Here is a 21,806-nt window from a genome sequence, read left to right on the forward strand (position 1 = left end):
CTCCATGTGTTTTAGCTTCCAGAGGACCCTAGCATCAGCTAGGTTGTCAGGGCGCTCTCCTCAGGAAGAAAACTCACTTCCCCCTGAGTGTGTAGGATTTGGCCTTGAAGAGATAAGCTCTGGAGAGGGCTGACTTCCAGCTGGTGAATCGCCCGTGAGAGCTTTCTCCCCCACTGATACAGGCTGGCTGGTGTCTGGCACCTCCTCCTCTAGGTCTGAATCTGATTCTGAATGATTACCTGAAACAATTTCTCCCAAAACAGGGGCAGTAGGGTTAGACATGACATTACCCTTCTGGGATTTAGCTCCTTTTGCTGTGCTCTTGTTTTGGCTTCAGCTGATGATTTATAAATTTAAATGAGGTTTAAATGATTACCCAAGACAATTCTATTAATAAATAAGTAAACAGCACTTACCTTCTCCTCACAGAAAAGGGCTAGAGACACCAGGGATCAAATTCCCACATAGGACTTGTCTATACGCCCTACTTAGCTCATTCTGGCTGCGCAGTGGCACTGCGTTGTTTATATGACGCAGCTGCCAACTCGCAGCTACATTGGGCTTTCCCTCCAAAAAACTATGTTTTTTCATGGTGTTGATTTACCATGATTTTTTTAGTTGCTCCAAGGTCACCACGTTCTTTCTGTTGGTGGTAGCCTCTCTTTGGGTTGAGTCAGTGGGTGTTCCTGGGGGGTGGATCAAAGCCCAGGGTAGCCCAGGGTAAGTGCAGGAAGGCAGGGCAAGGGGCAGGCTCAATGAACCGAATGGCCGCTGGCACTGTGGCTTTTCTGGCCGGGTAATCCATGCTCCCTCCTGCTCTCAGGATTTATTCTTCCTACCCCACAGGGGTTTTATGGGAACCAAGCAGCAAAGCATCATCATAAAGACACCCCACTTAGTTACGAAACTGATCTTGGACCACTCACTAGGGATGTCAGAGAAATTTGTTTCAGTTCATCTTTGACCAGAATTTATCTCATTAACACTTTTTGTTCCCAAATGCAGACCTAAATGCCATCTGCCATCGAATCCTGCACATTTCTGAGCTTGCAATGTGATTCGGAGAACAAAAGAAATGGCATTTGAAAATTGTGCACTTTTAGAAAATGTGCACAAGCATGTTTTCATCAATAGGAGAAAAGAATGCATACGTTTAAAAAATGCGCACATCTGGGAAAACGTGCATGAATTTTTGGTGCGAACAGAAGACTGCAAAAGCTCATAATGTCATATAGACACAAGTCAGAGCCAGTTCCGAGGTGGAATTGGGGGAACTGTGATAAGAATTCAGAGAACTTGATGAGTTTGAGTTTTGCTGATTCACATGTCCCTCTCACTCTCTGCCTAACCTACCCCAAATTGTTGTGGGGGTAAAAATGTGTGGTGATGGTAGTGGGGAATCTGGGGATGCACAATGGAACTCTGAGTTCTTGTTTTTCCTGCAGACTTTGTAAGTTCCTTGGGGCAGGGATTATTTCTTGTACGCTACATAGCGTGCACATATCTATCATATCTGGTAATATTAGATTTCTTTTTTTAAAAAAAATAAGAGCATGTTGCTAGTCCTTATGGCTAGGGATAATAGGGTCAATGACCCTGGGTGCTGGGGTTCCCTGACCTCTCTTCATTGCTCCTTGATTCAGTGTCGCTTCCTCATTTTCTCCAGTATTTGCTCAGTCTTTTGGTTTCAAATTGGAGACTTTGCAAGAGAGTCTAGGGCCATTTCTACACCAGCCCGAAAATGCAGGCTGGTCATGGCCAAGTCCCTGTGCATCCAAATGATGCACAGGGACTCCTGGGGGCAGGAGGGGGTTGAGTGTGGGTTTTCCCAGAGTTAAATAATCCCTAGGAAAATCCAATTCTTCCCACAGTCTTGGGATCGTCCTGAGACCGTGGGAGGTGTGGCGCCCCATCCAGGCTTCTTCTCTCCTCCCTGTGAGTAGTGGGGAGCAGTAGAGGGAAGGAACCGGGCCAGGAGGAATTGGGGGTAGGGGGGAGCGGGGTTGGGCCTTTTTTTTAAAAAAAACCCTCACTTTTCATTGGAGTGCATGTGTGCTCAGCTCCTTTAAAAAAAGAAATCAAAAAATGGCGGCCACAACACCCTCCTTCTTCCTAGGATGTTGCGCCCGCATGTGGACTAAGAGGAGGATCTTGTGAACAGGAAATCATGAGACCCTCCCCCCTCTCTGGTGTAGAAATGGCCTGAAAGTCTTACTGTGCCTAGGGTGACCATATGGAAAGGAGGACAGCTCCTGTGTCTTTAACTGTTGAATAGAAAAGGGAATTTCAGCAGGTGTCATTTGTATGCATGCAGCACCTGGTGAAATTCCCTCTTCATCACAACAGTTAAAGCTACAGGAGCCCTGCCCTCTTGACCAGATACAAATTCCCTTTTCTATACAACTGTCCTCCTTTCCATATGGTCACCCTAACTGTGCCACCAGGGCAGCTTGCAAGCTGGGGGAATTGCTGGCCTGAATTCCGCAGAAGTACAGCACCACCACCGCCTTCAGCCCAACAGGAATCAAGTGACCTAAAGAGACAATACAGTCTCATCTAGCCTTGGCTACCCCTCAATCTGAGCAGCTTGTTTGTGCAGGCTGAGCTGTTTCTAGATTATCTACCTCTAGGTTGCCAGCCTTGATATCAAGTCATTCTTAATTCTATTGAAAGTCAAACTATTGCATGCAAAGGATCAAGCATGGAACTTAAATGTGCTGCAATGTTTAAGACTGCAGCAGGCAACGTAAAATGTCCACGCATTTAACTGCATTTCTATATGCAAACAAGCCACCGATATTTCAGTGCAGCGTTCCAGGTTCTTTGATTTTGAACATCATCACTCTGGGGCTTAGAAGCATTGTGTTACCACCACCATCACGTTAAGTAAATGGTAATAAAAAACAGGTTGGCTATGTAGATTAGCGTGGATGTCATCCCTAATAAGCAAATACACTGAAGCTAAATCTTCTGCTGTCGGCCCATAATGACATTGCTAATAAGCGTGGGCAAAAGCTCCGTTATGCTTGACGAGTTGCATTTGGCAGTAGCAAAATTGGAATGCGTCGAAGACCGTGACGGTTCAAGGCAGGTTCCGTTACAAAGCGCTGGATTTCTTTCACTTGACAGCCCATGGAACTTTTGACGCTGATGAACGGAGGAGGAATCCGTACTGAACAAGCGCCTGGCTTCACTGAGTAGCCAGATGGCAGGATTGCAAGAGATCTGATAACAGCAGAAAGATTCCCTTAGCTATGTAAGGATCTCGGAGAAGGGTGGCAGGGGAGGGGCAAAGTTGACCCTCACAGCAGCAACTGGAATTCCATTGACGAAAGGAAGAGGTGAAAAAGAAGGCTCAGTGGGTCAGTGTCAGATTGCAGGGATCGCGGCCATCTGGGGAAGGGTTTCCACTCATAAATGGAAGGCACGACCTGGCGAGGGGAATATAATTTGGGGCAGGGAACTGGCATTGATGTCAGGGAACCGGAGTCAAGGGAAGGAGCTTGGAACAGGGAGGAAATGGATCTTTGGTAGGTAGGGTGCAGGTGTGTGGCAGGGCCAGTTCTATTAGGCAGAATAAGGTGGCCGCCTCAGGCAGGTGGGTTTGGGTGACATGAAAGGCAGCGAGCGGTTAACTATGTCACTTACGATGGCTGTATTTATATTGCCTGGGTGAGGAGTGGTGCTTTGTGGGATGTTATGTCTTCAGCTGCCAAATAATTTGCCTGGCTTTGTGTACTATGCATCTTTATTTGAGGTGGGGGCGGGGAGAAGGAGCCATATGTTGCTCCGACTCAGGCAGCAAATTGTCTTGGTGTGTATGTGCATTGGGGAGGGGGGATGTTTCAGGTGATGTCTTATATCCTGTCTGACTTAATTTAGTTTTATGTATTATTATTTTGGGTATTTTGATGTTCCCCTTTCTTAGGGTGACCATATGAAAAGGAGGACAGGGCTCCTGTATCTTTAACAGTTGTATTGAAAAAGGAATTTCAGCAGGTGTCATTTGTATGTATGGAGAACCTGGGGAAATTTCCTCTTCATCACAATAGTTAAAGCTGCAGGAGCTATACTAGAGTGACCAGATTTAAAAGTGGGCAGGGCACCTGTAGCTTTAACTGGTGTGATGAAGAGGGAATTTCCCCATATATACAAATGGCACCTGCTGAAATTCCCTTTTCAATACAACTGTTAAAGATATAGGAGCCCTGTCCTCCTTTTCATATGGTCACCCTACCCTTTCTGAATTCTTAAAAAATCAGAATTCGAATGAATGAAGCTCAAAAAGCCATTTCAAATTCTGAATATAATGCTGGGTTGGAGTCAGGATCTGCCTTCTACAAGAGGAAGGGACCTTCTGCTAGGCGAAGAGCTCTGCTTGCAGAAGGCCCCTCTGCTTGATTTTAGGGAATCTCTCCCCCCTCCCCACACACAGTTCACTCCATTTGGCACAGTCTTCTGACTCTGTCTGACATTTTCAGGGGTCTGGAGAGACTGCTGTGGAGAGGAAGAGGAGGGGGAAGCTGCTTCTGCTAGCACAGTTGATCCAGCTTAAATCTGGTTCCATCCTGTGACACTAACCCATACTCAGGCCTTAGCTAGACCAGGATACATCCCAGGGTGAACCCTGGGATCGTTCCTGATCATCCCTCCTTTGCCCTGGAATAGAGCCCTCCCCTTTGAGCCCTTCCCCTTTTTCGCGCCCATCAGGGATAGGGGGGGGGGAGCGGGGAAATTAATTTAAATTAAAAAGACCCACTTAACTTTGCACACGACCGTTTGTGTGCTGCCATCACTTTAAGATTTTTTTTAAAAAGGCAGGCACAATGCCTCTCTTCCTGAGGTCGTCGCACCTTATGTATAAATGGAGGAGGGATCTCATGTTAATCACAATGCGAGATCTTCACTCCTCCATTGCGTGGTAAAAGGTAGGTCTAGCTAAGACCTCAGTCATTGAGAATGGGTTGTTGTTGAACCGTGGGTTAGCATGTGATCTGAACCCAGGACATTTTCTGCAGAGCCACACCCTGCAGTGTGGCTTATTTTTCTCAGACATGCCACCTTGAGAACTCATGTTTTGTTGTTGGGTTGTTCAGATTGATAACAAACCACATTGCATGGTTAACAATGGGGTGACCATATGCAAAGGAGGACAGGGCTTCTGTATCTTTAACAGAGAAGGGAATTTCAGCAGGTGTCATTTGTATGCATGCAGCCCCTGGTGAAATTCTCTCCTCATCACAACAGTTAAAGCTGCAGGAGCCCTGCCATCTTTTTTATCTGGTCATGCTAGGCAGGGCTCCTGCAGCTTTAACTGTTGTGATGAAGAGGGAATTTCACCACGTCCTGCATGCATAAAAATGACACTTGTTGAAATTCCCTTTTCAATACAACTGTTAAAGATACAGGAGCCCTGTCCTCCTTCTTATGTGGTCATCCTAGTTAACAAGCCACCCTGCAGAAAATGTCCTGGGTTCAGACAACATGCTAACCCATTGTTCAGCAAACAACCTAAGGTTCAACAAACAACCCACAGCAATAAAAACCCACACTCAACCACTGAGTGTAGATTAGCCTGTTGCAAGAACAGCCCCTGTGTGTTTTGAATTTGATTATATAAAATTTCGTATTTGGATTAAATATTTGAATTAAATATTTGCGTATTATAATTGTGTAGATGGCAGCAAGCCCTTGAGAGGGTTTGGGTTTTTTTTTTAGTAACATGCATGCTTTTATGCATGCTTTCCCCCTTCCAGTATTCCTGTGTGCAGCCTGCTCACCTCGTCTGAACAAATAGGAGTTTGATAGGAATCCTAGGACTTCACATGTGTCGTGATCTTTCTCTCCGTGTGTTTTTCCTCACCCTCCAGAGCCATGAAAAGCAAAGGAACTTGGGATGTGGAACCCAATGGGAGCATGATTGTGCCAGAAGTAGAGGAAAAGCCAGGGAAGGAGAAGCATGATGAGCTCCAGGCCAGAGGCCAGTGGACCAACAAAGTTGAGTTCGTACTATCTGTTGCTGGGGAGATCATTGGCCTGGGCAATGTGTGGAGATTCCCTTATCTCTGTTACAAGAATGGAGGCGGTAAGTGGCCAGTATTCAATAGTCATATTTTCCCCCAGCACGGTTTATTTGCTTACGGCCATTGGTCCTTGTGCAACAAACCAGATTTTTTTTTTTAAGCTTGTGACACAGCAAACCATATGCAATATATAGATTAAAACATAAAACTGACTATAAAATTTACAGTGTAAAATGAACACCCTAATCATAAAATCATCAGATGGGCCAGCCCAGCCTGTAACCCCCTGGATTGGATAAGATCATACCTACTAATCACATTTTGTGCAGCAGACTGATTCCTTGACTTTTGCAACACCAATACACTTTATGAGCTACATATTTGCCCCTCTCAGCAAGAAGATAACAGATTTTCACAGGCTCCCACAGGCATTCTGCTCTGAAACTGTGCCAAAATATATAATGTTTACTGGTGAAATGCAACAATTAATGGACACGATCCTCAACCACTGAAGGCCATAAATATAAATAAGACTATTTACAGGGGTCTTTGCATATATTCTCTCTTGGGAAGTGTCTATGTATCCTTGCTTGTGCCCACCACACTTTTTACAGGGCAAAACAAATGTTTGTGTTCTTGAATGGCATGATAAGTGAAAATTCAGTCCCCAAAGAATTAAAGAAAACCTTTCAAAGAAAACTTTTCAAAAGCATAGATGTGAGGGAGATGATGGCAGCAGCAGCAATGGGGAGCTGTCCATGGTGATGGCACAGGTGCTGTCCAATAGGTACTCATAACATTTGTACAGCTATATTCCACACACATTCCCATTTTAGACAGTGCACTAGCTGGTGGAGTGGCAGAATCACATTTTCCCAGTAGGAAAATATTGTGCTGTGAATTTTGGAAGTTGATGTTATCCCCTTAGCAGAAGTTCTGGTAACAACTGAGTAACAAATTCCTGGTAGCAAATGACTACCAACCACCCATTTGTGGTGTTCTAAACTGGTGCACTGGAAAGACCTACACAGAGGAAGCTTATTACAGCTGATACATGCAGATAGTATGTTATTCCACTACCTTCACTGAGTTAGTGTGGTAAAGCAGATACCCTGTTCTGGCCTTCCCCATCAGCTTCAGTTAAATCAGTGCAAAGAAAATAGCAAGATCCGACTCTTAATTTTTTAACGTGACTGGCCAGCTTTGACCAGAGGGAAATTGCACCTTGTTGAGGCTTTGTAGTTAATTATCTGTCATGGGAATGAACCTCTGTCAGAATTATTGTTGCTGGCACTAGAGAAACAACCATAGAGGGCAAAATCAGGTTCTCCTAGGAGACAGACAGCTGTAAGTATCTCCAGAAAGTATTGGGTCAGTGAGGAGGAGAAAGCACATGTTTCTTTTCCATTTTGCATATAGTGGGATTTCATAAGCTTTGGGATTTGCCATTGAGACAGTTTATTCTCTGTGTTGTTCTCCATTTGAGAGGCAACTTGTGGAATGTGGGATCTGAAAGTTCTATGGAGAAAATCCCAAACTTCTCCAAGTTCTTGGAGTACTCCAATTTCCTGGAGATTTCAGATTTCTACAGACTTAATGGCCCAGTTTCATCATATTGATCTCAATCCAATAAACTCTGCTTTAGTGTACCTAGAGCCAGTATTATGCTGGTGCACTCCCTTCTCTCTTGCTTTTAACTCAATATTTCCAGGGTTTCCTAAACCAGTTTCTTGTTATGGCTGAACCAGGAAACTCTGGTTTAAGCTCTGACTACAATCCTTGCTTTCAAGCCAGAATCAAGCCATGGTATGCAGTTGTGATCTGTAGGCAGAACTTAAACCACAGTTTCCCCATTCGACCATCACATGAAACCATTGTTTATGAACCCCTGTGAAAGAGGGCAGAGGAGAGAAGGAGAGGAGGTGCAATTCTTATCCATGGTCCAATAAACCATGGTTCACTGAAATGAAATAGTTATGTCTGATCTGGACCATAGTTTGACTTCATAGGAATGGAAGTGTTTTTTAAAATGATTTTCTTGGATCAATCCCTGTGGATCAGGCCACAACGGAATTGAAAATCTATGTGAAATGTTTAAGAATGATCCATGAATAGGGTATAGTAGGAGAGTCCATCGGCCATGAGACTTCCCTGAAAAATCCATGTGAATTTCTAATCAGCTCTTCCCCACTTCTTCTCAGTTTGGCTAGGGCCAGCAGAAATCATTCCTGAAATGTGAGAGGGGAGAAGGAAAAAACAGCACTTAAATTAGGCTGCCCATATATTTTTCTTTGGGGCATGGGGAGAATGTCCTCACCCCACCAATTTTGCAGTCTCAGGCGAGTAGCAGAACATGGAGTTCCTTAAACACCTGATATGCCATTAAATAACATTACTGGTGGGCTACCTTGGCTTGTATAATCTTGCTTTAAATAAGGCTTTATTGACTTGGGAAGGAATTTGCCCACAGGTCACACTGATGAGATAAGATGATGATAAGATAAGATCAGATAAGACAAGGTAAGACAAGACCCAAGCTGAATCAGACCAAAGGTCCATCTAGTTCAGCATTGTCTTGTTCTAACACCCATCTAGTACAGTCTCTCCTCAACTTGCTGCTCTCCATACGTTTTGGACAACAATGCCCATCAACCCTCACCATTGACCATGCTGGCTGGGGCTGATGGGAATTGCAGTCCAACTATAGCTGGAGGGCCACATGTTCCCCAGACAGCCCAGTGATTCTGATTGTAAAAAAAATGACTCAGAATTCGTAGGAAATAACAACTAGGAGGTTGAACATGTCTAGCTTGGCAGATCCTCATTGTGTAGCCAAGGGCTTTTTATGGGGATCAAATATCAGGAGTGCTGCATCTTCACCCCACTCTCCTAAGTAATGTGCTGATGCAGAGTTCTGTATATGAAAAGGAAACCATTCCTGTTCGCTTTTGGAACAGGAATGAAAGGGATGCCGAGTGACCTGACTCACTCTCTGCTGGAGTTCAATGGTGCTAGTGATCCCCAAGAAACTTAATAGCTGAGCAGAAAGCTGTTGGAGAGTTAATACCGCAACCCTCGACTTATGCTGAACTTATATATATGTGTAAATAAACAAACCATTTATCACAAAAAGCTGTAGGTCTCCAGTGACCTGAGACCAAGCAAATCAAGCCTGGATAAATTGCTTGTACCTGAGAAGTTTTCACTACTTGGAGAATTGGGGTGTGAGCTCATAACAAATGAAAGGCATTACAATATTGGCAGATTTATTTTGAGACCCCCCTTTTTTTGCTGCTGCTGGACCACCCAGTGTGCATCACTTTATGCTTACTTATATCCTTGCTCATTTGATTCTCTTTCATCTGATGATGATGATGTTGATAATGATGATTTATCAGCAGCAAAATAGGGTATGGATATTATTATTATTATTATTATTATTATTATTATTATTATTATTATTATTTATATAGCACCATCAATGTACATGGTGCTGTACAGAGTAAAACAGTAAATAGCAAGACCCTGCCGCATAGGCTTACATTCTAATAATGTGATAAAGTAATAAAGTAAATAATAAATAAAGTAAATAAGTAATAAAGTAAATAATGTAATAATGTAATAAAGGGGGTTGGACTCGATGGCTTCCGAGGCCCCCCCCAACTCCGCTATTCTATGATTCTACGTTTGAGGGCTGAACATCCCTCGATAGAGACTTAGAATCATAGAATAGCAGAGCCGGAAGAGGTCTCTATATATGAAAAATATATATATATGAAAAATGATTGTCCCCATCTCTTAATAAAAAAATAGCCAACACATTATAACCAAGGGCAAGATGGCACCATTTCCGTATGTATGTATGTATGTATGTATGTATGTATGTATGTACGTACGTATGTATAACGTTTATGTACTGCTCCATACCTTATTTGAGTGTCGGAATGATGTACAATTTAAAAGTAGGTCACAATAAAACTGTAATCAGCAGTTATACATTACAACCCATAAACAAAGCTAAAAGAATCAGTAGAGGAAAATGCCTGGGAAAATAAAAATGTTTTCGCCCAGATTGTAAGGCCAGGTTGGCCTCTTGAGGGACAGGTTTCTCATAATTGGGGCGCTGCTGAGAAAGCACTCTTCTTTGCATATCCCCCCAATAACAAAAGATACCTGAAGAAAAGCTTCAAAGTAGATGGCTCAGTTCAGACAACACGTTCCTCTACGCAGTGGGAAAACTCCACTCAATGGTTGAGTTTGTAGGGGGTACTTCCCACACAGCACGTTCTAACTCCACCGTTGTGTAACTTGTGAGCTACCGTGGAGTTGAGTAAAAGGCAACACGGTGCTTGATTGACAGTTCCTCACCCTCTCTCCTCCCCCAGTCCTCCTGATGATATCCCATCACCCACTGCTGCAAAAAACAACAACATCCCAGTGGCTCTCCTAGAGCGGCACTCCATCCTTTCATTGCTCTTGCCAGAGAACTACATAGTCAGTGGGGAAAATCCACTCAACGCACCAGCAAACTCCACGGAGCCCTCAACACAACGGTTGTGCAGGTACTTTCCTCTGCACAGCGTGGATGTTCTGCATGAAGTGTTTCCCCTCCAGACAACACATTTCCCAATGGTGGTGTAAAAGCTCCACTGTGGAGTTCTAAAACCACCATTGAGAAATCTGTTGCCTGAACTGAGCCTACATCGATGCAAGGGCAGGCTGATAATGGAAGTAACTCCTTTTTGCACTTGGATCTCAAGCCATTGGGAGGTATAGAAGTAAGTTCCAGCACCTTGAATGGAACTCAGAAGTGGACAGGCAGCCAATGAGGTTCTTGTATAAAATGCATGAAATGTGCATGAACCTAGATGGACCAGTCAAAAGCCTGGGCCCCATATTCTGCATTAATTGAAACTTCTGAGTCATCTTCAAGGGCAGTCCCATATCTAACACATTGCATTGGAGTCTTTCAGATCATTAGACCACAACAAGGGCCCTGGTTTAGCAGGAATTTGTTGTGTGAAATACTTATGAGCTTAATTACACACTTCACGTTCTTAGAAAAGCTGTTTAGGGAGAGGGGTAGATAGAGAGAGGATATGGGGTCGGGAGGGAGGGGCTGCATAATTGCTCCATCGTGAACTGTCCCTCCAACTTGCAGGGTTCTAAAAGTGTGTTGTGGGGGGCAAACCTGTGCTTTGAACCTTGCAGAGGGGGAAAAGTGGCTTGGAGGGTGGAGCAATTTGGAGCAGAGGAGAGGCCAACAGTAAAAGTATCACAACTTCTCATTGCTTCTCTGCTCTCAGTTGCCCCCCCTTCTGCAATGGCTCTAATATGTGCATTTGTGTGTGTGATGTGCTGTTGGTAATTAGCATAATTGTTAATCCAGCCTGGCATAAGAGAGTTTCCCCCAATTTTATTTTAAACAGGAGGATTTAACGAATGCATTGGCTTTAGTTCCATCCCTCCTCTCTCTTTCCCAACAGGTGCCTTCCTCATCCCATATCTCATCTTCCTCTTTGCCTGTGGGATTCCCGTCTTCCTCTTGGAGACAGCCCTCGGGCAATATACCAGCCAGGGTGGGATCACCGCCTGGAGAAAGATCTGCCCTATCTTTGAAGGCAAGTTGGTCGTACACGGAAAGCCCTGGTAACTTTCCATCAAGCACTCAGTGTACTTTTTGATCTAATTCCCTCTGAGCTTTCCAGCTACAGGGCATGGCGCGGAGCCAGATGCCGACAATGTACCTGTTCCAAACTTACAGTCCAAGTCAAAAGTGTGAGTCATCCCCAAATGCAGAGATCAGAGGCAGAGCTAGTACTCCGTGCGCAGCCAAAAGGTGGAGCCAAAGTAGTGGTCAGAAGCAAATCAAGATTAAAACAAACAAACTTGGAGGTAGGCCAAGGCACGTGTGAGGCTGGAATGCAGTGTAGGCTGATGAGTAGAGCAGAGATGACAAGGCAGATGCTCGGATGCTGAGGCTGGAACCAGGAAAAGAACTATGTGAAGGCAGCCTTATTTTTAACAATGTCCAAGGAGCAGCAATGGATTAGGGTTGTTCACTTATAGATGCAATCCTACTATATTTCTTGCAATATCCATAATTCCCCCCCCCCCCCTGTTTGCATATAGCAGTCCTGGCCAACTGAGGTCAGGAAGAGCGTCCATCAAGGGGAATGGCTCATAGCCAAACTACATGTGAACATAAGATCCCTGCTGGATCAGATCAGAAGCCTATGTAGTCCACCATTTTATTCCCACAGTGGCCAATATACTCTGACTAGTATATTGCCCGAGAAACCCACAAGCAGGTGCCACAGCACCCTCCCATTCATGTTCCCCAGCAACTGATATTCAGAGTCATATTGCCTCTAACATTAGAGCTAATATATAGCCAACGTGACTAGTAGTCATTGGGCTTCTTTAAATAGCACGCTTGTGACTGGCCACTCATGGATGTTCCCAGGTCATTTTGATGATGCTGTCAGCCTCCTTTGCAACTACCACTCCATTTCTCATTTTTAGCGTTAAAAAATAACCCCCAGAAAACCCAACTCTTCTGAAATATGTCGGGATTTATCGGGATTTCCTGCCGATAAAATGCCCACTAGAGGGTGCTGTCCCATATGGACCATGTAGTTGCTGCTCTCTTCTCCCTGTAATTTCAGCTTGTTTCAAATGTGGAAGAGAAGTAGGAAGCAGAGCAATGGTGAGGAAATGTGTTTCCCCCCTGTCTGAAAGTCCTCTTTGGTAGCCTTATCCTCAATATGATGGTCAGTGGCATGTCATTTAACCCATTGGTTTTCCACTGCTTTCATTTTCAAAACACAGGCATGAAGGCTGTTGCCATGGAAGACCAATATAGGGTTAAGGTGAGAGGGATTTTGTAAATCACCCTCCCTCAGTAAGGGATGGGCAAATCTGTTAATTTTTGTTTCAATCAGTTTTGTATTTTTCAAATCATTCCATCTGATTTCCACATCAGTTTGCTTAAAAGGCAGCACAAAAACGTGTGTGTATTTCTCATAATATATGCATTTTGGTACACAATTTCCCCTAATATACACATTTTTTAAATAATTTCCCTAATATAATGCATTTTTGTATATTAGCATTCTTCACACAGTGCATAGTTAAATTTTGGAACTCACTACCACAAGATGTAGTAGGCAAAGGCTATCAATGGCTGATGGCTGTGTGCTATCTCCAGTATTTGAGGCAGTAAGCCTGTGTGCACCAGTTGCTGGGGAACATGGTGGGAGGGTGCCGTTGCATCATGTCCTACTTGTTCATCCCTGGCCACTGTGTGAACAGAGTGCTGGGCTAGATGGACCCTTGGTCTGATCCAGCATTAGAGCACTTCTTAAGTTCTTATGTTCTTATTATTTTCACATGTTTGTGTGTTTCCCCTTAATATATGCATTTTGGATGCAGTTTTTAAAAAAGAAATTGGAGAATGATGGGAATTGCACTCCCAACACATATTTCCCCACATTTCAGTCCATCTCCAGGTTGGGAAAGACTGAATAAGAGGAACAAAAACTCAAGATCTAGGTCTTTTCCAACCATTGCTTCATAGAAACATGTGGCCCTTTTTGTGATTGTTAACTCTTACCTTTCTCTCTCTCTTCCATTCAGGAATCGGATATGCTTCACAAGTCATTGAATCCTACCTGAATATCTACTACATTGTCATTTTATCGTGGGCCCTGTTTTACCTATTTAACTCCTTTGCAGCTGTTCTACCCTGGGCTCACTGCAATAATCCTTGGAACTCAGGTACGACAAACTTGGCAACATGCAGCCTCAGGATTCATGAATGGCTTTCTGTAGAATTCGACCTCTGATTCTTTTTTTAAAAAAAACTTTCCTACATAATTCCAGGTTCAAGATATTTTGGCAGCCAAGATGGAAAATCAAGGGTGACCATATGGAAAAGAGGACAGGGCTCCTGTATATTTAACAGTTGCATTGAAAAGGGAATCTCAGCAGGTGCCATTTGTATGCAGGAGTATAGCTAGAGTGACGAGTTACAAAAGAGGGCAGAGCTCCTGCAGCTTTAACTGCTGTGATAGAGGGGATTTCACCAGGTTCTCCATATATACAAATGACACCTGCTGACATTCCCTTTTTGATACAACTCTTAAAGACACAGGAGCCCTGTCCTTCTTTCCATATGGTCACCTTAGGAAAATCTAAATCTCACTTCCTTGCATGCACCCTCCCCTGCCCCCCCCCCCACACATAGAGAATTTAATGCAGGAAGTGGCCACATGCAGAAAATCTAAATATCTCTTTGCATGCATCCATTCACATACACACATTGACAAATTAAAGCAGGATGGGCAAAATGCAGGCTACTTTTGTGCCCCCCCCCCCGTTATATTCTCCCACCAAATTTGCTGCCCAGCCACCATGTTTACAAGGTGAATTGTGCTCCTGGAAGCCTCCCAGAACCAGGGTTCCTCTGCTCCCTGGTGCATCTTGTTTCTTGCAAAATTGCTGCTTTTGGCACAACAGTGGAAGATTCTGCAGTGGGGGTGGACTGTGGTCCTTCATGGGTTCCAGGGGAGTAATGTGCCATCCTCAACCCTTGGCAGTTGCCCACCCCTGATTTAAAGGCACCCCAAATCTGCTTCCTGAGGTGTCTGCCTCACTCTGCCTAATGATGGGGCTGGGTCTGAGCCTTCTAATAATTAAAAAACACTGGTGTCCTTCCACTTGGGGTTCCCTACAAGATTGTGGCCATTTTAATCACATGAGTGCAACCCCAAGAGGGTGTGGTTTGTTGGATGGGTGGAATGACAGGCGATGTGCACTGCACCTCTCTCTCTCTCTCTCTCTCTCTCTCTCTCTCTCTCTCTCTCTCTCTCTCCCTTTCCCACCCAGACACACTGTAGGTCATCCTGTTCCTAGTAATAATTTTTAGGTTTTGTCCTTAAGGGCCTTTCTGGATCTGACTGGTAATGTGTGCAACCTTTCTGAGAGCTGTTTGAAAATTCCCGAACTCCAGAGCGAGCGAGCGAGTGTCTGGTTGGTACTGCAAGGGCAGCGGACACCCCCCCACACACACATCCGGCCCTCACAGACCCAACTGCCCTCTCCTGGCATAAAGGGGGACCTGTGTTCTAGCACTTGCGAGCACCCACAAGCGCTCAGGTGTGGGTCCATTAGCAAGCCCAGAGGAATTGTGCACTTTCCGGAGGTTCTGGAAAGTGCTCCAATCTAGGCCTTAAAGGCCCTCTTAATGCCTTTGGGGCAGGCCACATGAGTGGGGGAGCAAGCACTCGCGGGGAGGACGCGTCCCACATCTGTACAAACCCTAGAGTGTGTGGATAAGGATGTTCTACTGCTTCCCCTTTCCACATGGTGATCAGTTGCAGCTCAGCCCCATCCGCCCCGCCCGCTTTCCTCTCACTTTCAAGTAGCAGGAGAGACCAGAGTCACACACAACAGGGTCATGAACTGTGCCTTTGTTGAGTCAGCCTTTGGTTTGCCAGTCCCCAGAGGAAGAAGGCTGACCTGCAGAGATTCTGCCTGACCTCTGGATGCCTCTTGCCTTCGGTTATTCTCCGTGAAGCATACACATTTTTGCCTTTTTCTCTACTGGCTGGAATGAGGGTATCTGTGTTATCTCATTTTCTTTTCTTTATTCCAGACATCTAATGCTTTTGTATACCTGGAGGCTCCGCTTCCTGTTCTGTTCTTCAGGCAGCTTTCTCTTCAGACATCAGAAGTAGGAAGTAGGTGCAGTTAGGTAATGTTAGACTCAGGACTAAATGGCCTTATACTCACCCCTACCTCTTTAGATGTTAATGAGCTTGTTCAGACAACACACTAAGCCATGGTTAGGCCGCTAACCCTTTTGCAGCAAATGGTTAGTGACCGTGTTTAAATCATGGTTGTGTTGCCACCATGGTTAGGAATAGTCATCGTTCACATGACACGCTAAGCCATAATGTTTAGCTCAAAATGCATAACCACCATGAGTTAGTGTGTTGTCTGAACCGGGTCAATCTGTATTATTTCTAGAGATGTATGAGAAATTTCTTTCAGTTCAGTTTTGATCAGGATTTTACCCAGTTTGCACCTTCTGGACCAAACGTAGACTCAGACGCAACCTGCAGTCCAAGTTCATACATTTCTGAGCTCATAGTGTGATTCATGGAGCACACCCCCCCCCAATGCATTTGACAGCATGTGGACATTTGAAAAATGTGCATGTAAAACTGTGTGGTCTTGAAAAATGCACAAAAAAGTACAGACAGATTTTCATGCGACAAGGAAAAAATAAAGCTCACCATCTGATGCAAACTTGAATCAGAATGAGCTTCGTGATGGAATCTGGAGGACTTTGGCAAGCGTGGGTTTTGCTGATATGCACATCCCTAATTATTTCAATTATTCCAAAATGTGATAAGCTAGTCCTGCTGTGCTTAGGGGCCTTCCTGCTCACTCATTCTGCTGAGTGAGTCCCCAAACATCTGCCCCATAGTCTTGCCATGATAGCACCACTACAAGTAGAGCTCAGACCCACCTCTCAAAATGATCCCCAAACAAGAGTGTTTGGTGGAGGATTCCAGAGACTTTCTATCCTCCAAGTTATGCCTATTCTCTCCTGTTTAACATTCTGTGCTTCCCAGTCTTCGTTCTCCTCTTTGGTCTCTATGCTGCTCTTTCTTAATACCTTATCAGCCTCCGTAAGGGCCACTCCTAGATGCTTTTGTGGCTCACCCCCATTCCTTGGAATGCACATACAAGCTCCCAAGAGAGTAGTTGATACAATGGTGGATTTAGATGACTGGAAAGCAACGATAGAGGGTGAATGTAGGGAGGGAGAACTGAAATCGGTATCCCAAATGGCTACAGTCGGCATTGCTGAGTCGTAACCTGCATTCCACAGCTTGCATTCCACAGCCATCTGGATTTCATATAAATAAAGAACTGCCACATACTTTTGGAACTCTGGACAGGGAGGAATCCAGTCAAAGCGGGGGGAGAGATGTTTTAAGAGGGCCTTGGATACTCTGTTCTCCTTGGAACAGAAACAGGCTCCCTCAAGAGGTAGTGGGCTCTCCCTTACTGGAGGTATTTCAGCAGAGCTTCGATTGCCACCAGACCTATCCTGCATTGAGCAGAAAGTTGAATTGGATCCAGGGTCCCTCCCAACTCTACGGTTCTTCTTTTTGCAGAGTGCTGTGTGGACATTCTGAACAGCTCAAGTTTGGAGAATGGGACACTGCCAGTGAATGCCACCTCCCCAGTCATCGAGTTCTGGGAGTACGTATTCTAATTTTTCACATTCTTTTCTTCCCAAGAATTCATAGAGAGGGAATGTCTGAATCTGGCCTCCATAAAGCTCAAAGAAAAGGAAGTTCAGAGGACCACAAGTTGTGAACCTGGGCATATGGGGAACACAAAGGCTGATCCACTGGATTGTTGTCAGAGTGGGAAGTTAACTTGAGCATATGTATGCCCAACTCACCTCAGTTTTCTTCTGGCCAAGATGAAAAGGCTTCATAACCACCCTCTCCACTTTCCTGCCTCCTCTACTTCCGCCCCCCTTCCAGCCTTCTTTGTCCCCAAAGCTTCTAGGCAGCTTCCATCTAGGCAGCTTCCATGGGGGGCAGAAGGAATCCCTCTAAGTTGTTGCCATGGAGGCTGGTGGCTCCGATGTCAGTGGGGTGGTGAATCTACTGGGTTTTATGCAGAACTGTAAAGGAGCTATCCAAGGTGCTTTACTTCTTTAGAGTTCTGACTGGTTCTGAATGAAACCTGGAATGAGAGCTTCGGCTATTGGGTGGTATAAAAATGTAATAAATAAATAAATAAATAAATAAATAAGAAGCTGGAACTGATGAGGTTGTCCAAAATTTGCCGCCCCTTTATTTCCCATCTTCAGCCCACTTCATGACTTTATATTTTGAAATAGCAGAAGCATCAAACATCCACAGATCACATATGTGTTGGTTTAGTATATTTATATTTCACCTTTCCTCTAAGGAACTGAAGGCAGCATACATGGCTCCCTCCAGCTTTTATCTTCACAACAACCCTGTGAGGTAGGTTAGGCTGAGAGGTAGTGAGTGATCTGAGGCCACCCAGTGAGCTTCATGGCTGAGTGGGGATTTGAACCCAAGTCATCCTAGTTGGACACTGTAACTACTACACCACACAGGATCCCTCCTGCAGACTGCTCTGCTGGCTGGGGCATTCTGGGAGATACAGTCCAACACATCTGGAGCATCCCAGGTTGAGGAAGGCTGACTTTGGAGATCCTTGGCAAAGTTTGCCAGGTTGTGTGCTACTAATACACAAGTCATGTGCATGCAGAAGGCCTACATTTTAGCCCTATATAAACTGTTGCTTGAATCCAAAGGCAGCTGTGCAATATCCATACCATGTGCCACTGATGAGAAGGAGGTAGTTTTGTTGCAGTGGGACACCTGTACTGCCAAATAAATAAATAAATAAATGAATGCATGCATGTTTGTACCAAAGGAAGTGACAAAATGGCAGGGTATTGCCATGTGCAGGAGTAATTTAGGCTTGGTGAGGCTCACTGTGCTAGGGGACTGGTATTGTTGCATACTTAACTATGTGATCCATCCTACCCATGTTGAATTCAGACATTGCTGCCCCTGCCCATGTGGACTTTTCATGTCACTGCTGAGACATTTGAAAAATAGGCCCTGAAATAGCTTTATTGGTAATACTGTTTTCTTTACCCCAATTAAGAAGCAATTTGTTCTTTCTACTTAATTGCTGTTCTTACGTGAGTGCAACCAAATGGGCTCTGATTATTTCTGAATGAGTGCCCCCCAAAAACAGTGATATATTGTTCCAAACAGGACAAAATATGCATTGCGATGGGGTGTGAGGGTGATTTTGAGCTAAGGGAGGGGAACCACTGTTGCCTGAGCTAACTAGAGCACAGAGTACAAAAGGAGAGACCGAAGGAAAGTAACTGATGGGATCTAAGTGAAATATGACTAGGTGAAAATAATTAGGAAGGGGCTGATATGGGCTGGCAGGGAAAAGTCAGGCTGGGACATCAACCTTCCCATCTTTTAATCTGTACTGTCAGGAGGCGAGCTTTGAGAATAACGGATGGTCTACATAATCTGGGCACCGTGCGGTGGGAACTGGCACTCTGCCTCCTGCTTGCTTGGATCATCTGCTACTTCTGCATCTGGAAAGGAGTCAAGTCCACCGGCAAAGTAGGAGCAATCCTGTGCTTGTTAATGCTTAAAATGTACAGATCTATCCTGTCAGCTTCTGTGGATCAAAGAAGGAGCACAAAGATGAGGGGAGAGGACAGGAGGGTCAAATTGAGATTTGGCATGAGCAGCTGCACCTTGAAAACTAGGGGTGTGCTCCGCTCCGTTACGGATCCCCGGATCCGAAGTGGAGCGGGCCGATCCAGACCTCCTAAGCCCGGTTCCGGAGTGGATCGGGGGAGGTCCGGATCAGGATCTGAAGTGGTTTGGGGAGGGGGTGCACAGCCCTATTTAAAACAGCTGATTGAGCCCACTTTGATGGGAACTGAAGTAGATCCACAAGGAGAGAGAGAGAGGTCGGTCAAATAGAAACCATAGGCTACCTTTGCAGTGGAAATCTCCTAAAGAACATGTGCTTCATTACGTAGGCAAGGGGTCAAACATCAGGTCTGTGAGCTAAACCTGGCTTCACTTCCTTCCCCCAACTTCTGACCATTTGATGGTTTCCGGGCTTTTGCCCAGTTGCCCCTAAAAGGTTGAAATGCCTCTCCTAAGATAACAAGAAGTTTATGCTCAAATAGCCTGGTGTTTTTGCCTGCCTCATTTGCCTTAGGCCCTACCCACTCTTGGAAAGCTCCTTACTAGAACAGAGATTTTACTTGGATGGGGGGGAAATCAATCAAAACTGTTCCAGAAGTGCTGGGCATTGGGGCAGAGGAAGTGTATTTCCCATGATGGACACACCATCCAACAGATGCTACTGATAGGTACACCAACACAGCCATCCATTGCAACAGTGCTGCTGCTGCTGCCAACTGTATACCAGTTTAGACTTTTCCAAAGCACAGACTAAGTGCTACAAAAATCTGCCAATCCGGTGGGGCACCGAGCAATGCATATGTATACTAGGGGCAATGACAGTTTGGCAGAACGGCCTCCAAATCCCTAAAAGCGGGTTGTCTGTCCACAGTCAAAGTATAGACATAAGATTCTCAGCATGCAAGATGGAGATGTTAAGAATGATTTGTGGGCTCATCTCTTTCCCCTACTAAACAGAATTTCAGCTTGTGCAATTTGGGTTAAGATGTAACGTGAACAGCTTTAAAAGGGGATGAGACAAATTCATGGAGGAGAAGGTTATCAATAGCTGTTAGTCCTGATGACTAAATACTATCTCCAGTATTAGAGGCAGTTGTGTCAATGTACGCCAGTTGCTGGGGAACATGAGCGGGAGGGTGCTTTTGCACTCATGTCCTACTTGTAGGCTTCCTATAAGCAGCTGGTAGGCCACTATGTGAACAGGACCCAGCAAGGCTCTTCTCATGCTTTAGGTGGAGTGACAATGTGCACCACCCCCACTCAATGGGTATAATATCTTCAATGGATTAGGTTCTTTGCCCTCCTCTAATTGCATCGATGGGTGGTTTCGAGGACCACGAGGCCCTCTCTGCTGTTTGTCATGGCCTTTGTGGCTGTATCCATGTTCTGCTTGCAGGTGGTCTACTTCACTGCCACATTCCCTTACCTGATGTTAATTATTCTGCTGGTTCGAGGAGTCACTCTGCCTGGCGCCAGTGAAGGGATCTTGTTCTACTTGAAGCCTGATGTTTCTAGACTGGCAGATCCTCAGGTGAGTGTATGGCTGGGTTTGATGGTGATGGATCAATTTCACAAAACCAGGCTTTTCTCCTAACTGCAGGATTAAAGTGGGTAAGGTAACCCTTTGATCATAGAATCATACAATAGTAGAGTTGGAAGGGGCCTATAAGGCCATAAAGTCCAACCCCCTGCTCAACGCAGGAATCCACCTTAAAGCATCCCTGACAGATGGTTGTCCAGCTTCCTCTTGAAGGCCTCTAGTGTGGGAGAGCCCACAACCTCCCTAGGTCATTGGTTCCATGCCCAGTTTTTTCAGTCTCTCCTCATAGGGCTTTGTTTCCAGTCCCCTGATCATCCTTGTTGCCCTCCTCTGAACACACTCTAGCTTGTCTGCATCCTTCTTGAAATGTGGTACCCAGAACTGGACACAGTACTCAAGATGAGGCCTAACTAGTGCCGAATAGAGGGGAACCAGTACCTTGTGCATCTTGGAAGCTATAATTCTATTAATGCAGCCCAAAATAGCATTTGATATTTTTGCAGCCACATCACACTGTTGGCTCATATTCAGTTTGTGATCTACAACAATTTCAAGATCCTTCTTGCCTGTAGTATTACTGAGCCAAGTATCCCCCATCTTGTAACTGTGCGTTTGGTTTCTTTTTCCTAAGTGTAGAACTTGGCATTTATCCCTATTAAATTTCATCCTGTTGTTTTCAGCCCAGCACTCCAGCCTATCAAGATCACTTTGAAGTTTGTTTCTGTCTTCTGGGTTATTAGCTATCCCACCCAATTTTGTGTCATCTGCAAATTTGATAAGTATTCCCTGTACCTCCTTGTCCAAATCATTAATAAAAATGTTGAAGAGCACTGGGCCTAGGATTGCGGTACCCCACAGTTTGAGAAGGTATCTTTGATAACCACTCTTTGAGTTTGATTCTGTAGCCAACTGTGGATCCACCTA

General features: G+C 44.9%; 1 protein-coding gene across 2 annotated transcripts in view; it reads left to right on the top strand.

Moving 5' to 3' along the window:
• Positions 1-21,806, top strand: part of SLC6A12 (solute carrier family 6 member 12) — a 73,358-nt gene that overhangs the window by 16,327 nt on the left and 35,225 nt on the right. For both annotated transcript variants that reach the window (XM_063134931.1, XM_063134932.1), the window contains exons 2-7: positions 5,871-6,085; positions 11,510-11,644; positions 13,662-13,802; positions 17,216-17,303; positions 19,111-19,243; positions 20,739-20,873. In XM_063134931.1, the coding sequence (XP_062991001.1) occupies positions 5,875-6,085; positions 11,510-11,644; positions 13,662-13,802; positions 17,216-17,303; positions 19,111-19,243; positions 20,739-20,873 (843 nt within the window). In that variant the 5' untranslated portion in view covers positions 5,871-5,874. The remainder of the gene's footprint in view (positions 1-5,870; positions 6,086-11,509; positions 11,645-13,661; positions 13,803-17,215; positions 17,304-19,110; positions 19,244-20,738; positions 20,874-21,806) is intronic.

The sequence above is a fragment of the Elgaria multicarinata genome, chromosome 9 (genome assembly GCF_023053635.1).
Source record: "Elgaria multicarinata webbii isolate HBS135686 ecotype San Diego chromosome 9, rElgMul1.1.pri, whole genome shotgun sequence".
NCBI lineage: Eukaryota > Metazoa > Chordata > Lepidosauria > Squamata > Anguidae > Elgaria > Elgaria multicarinata.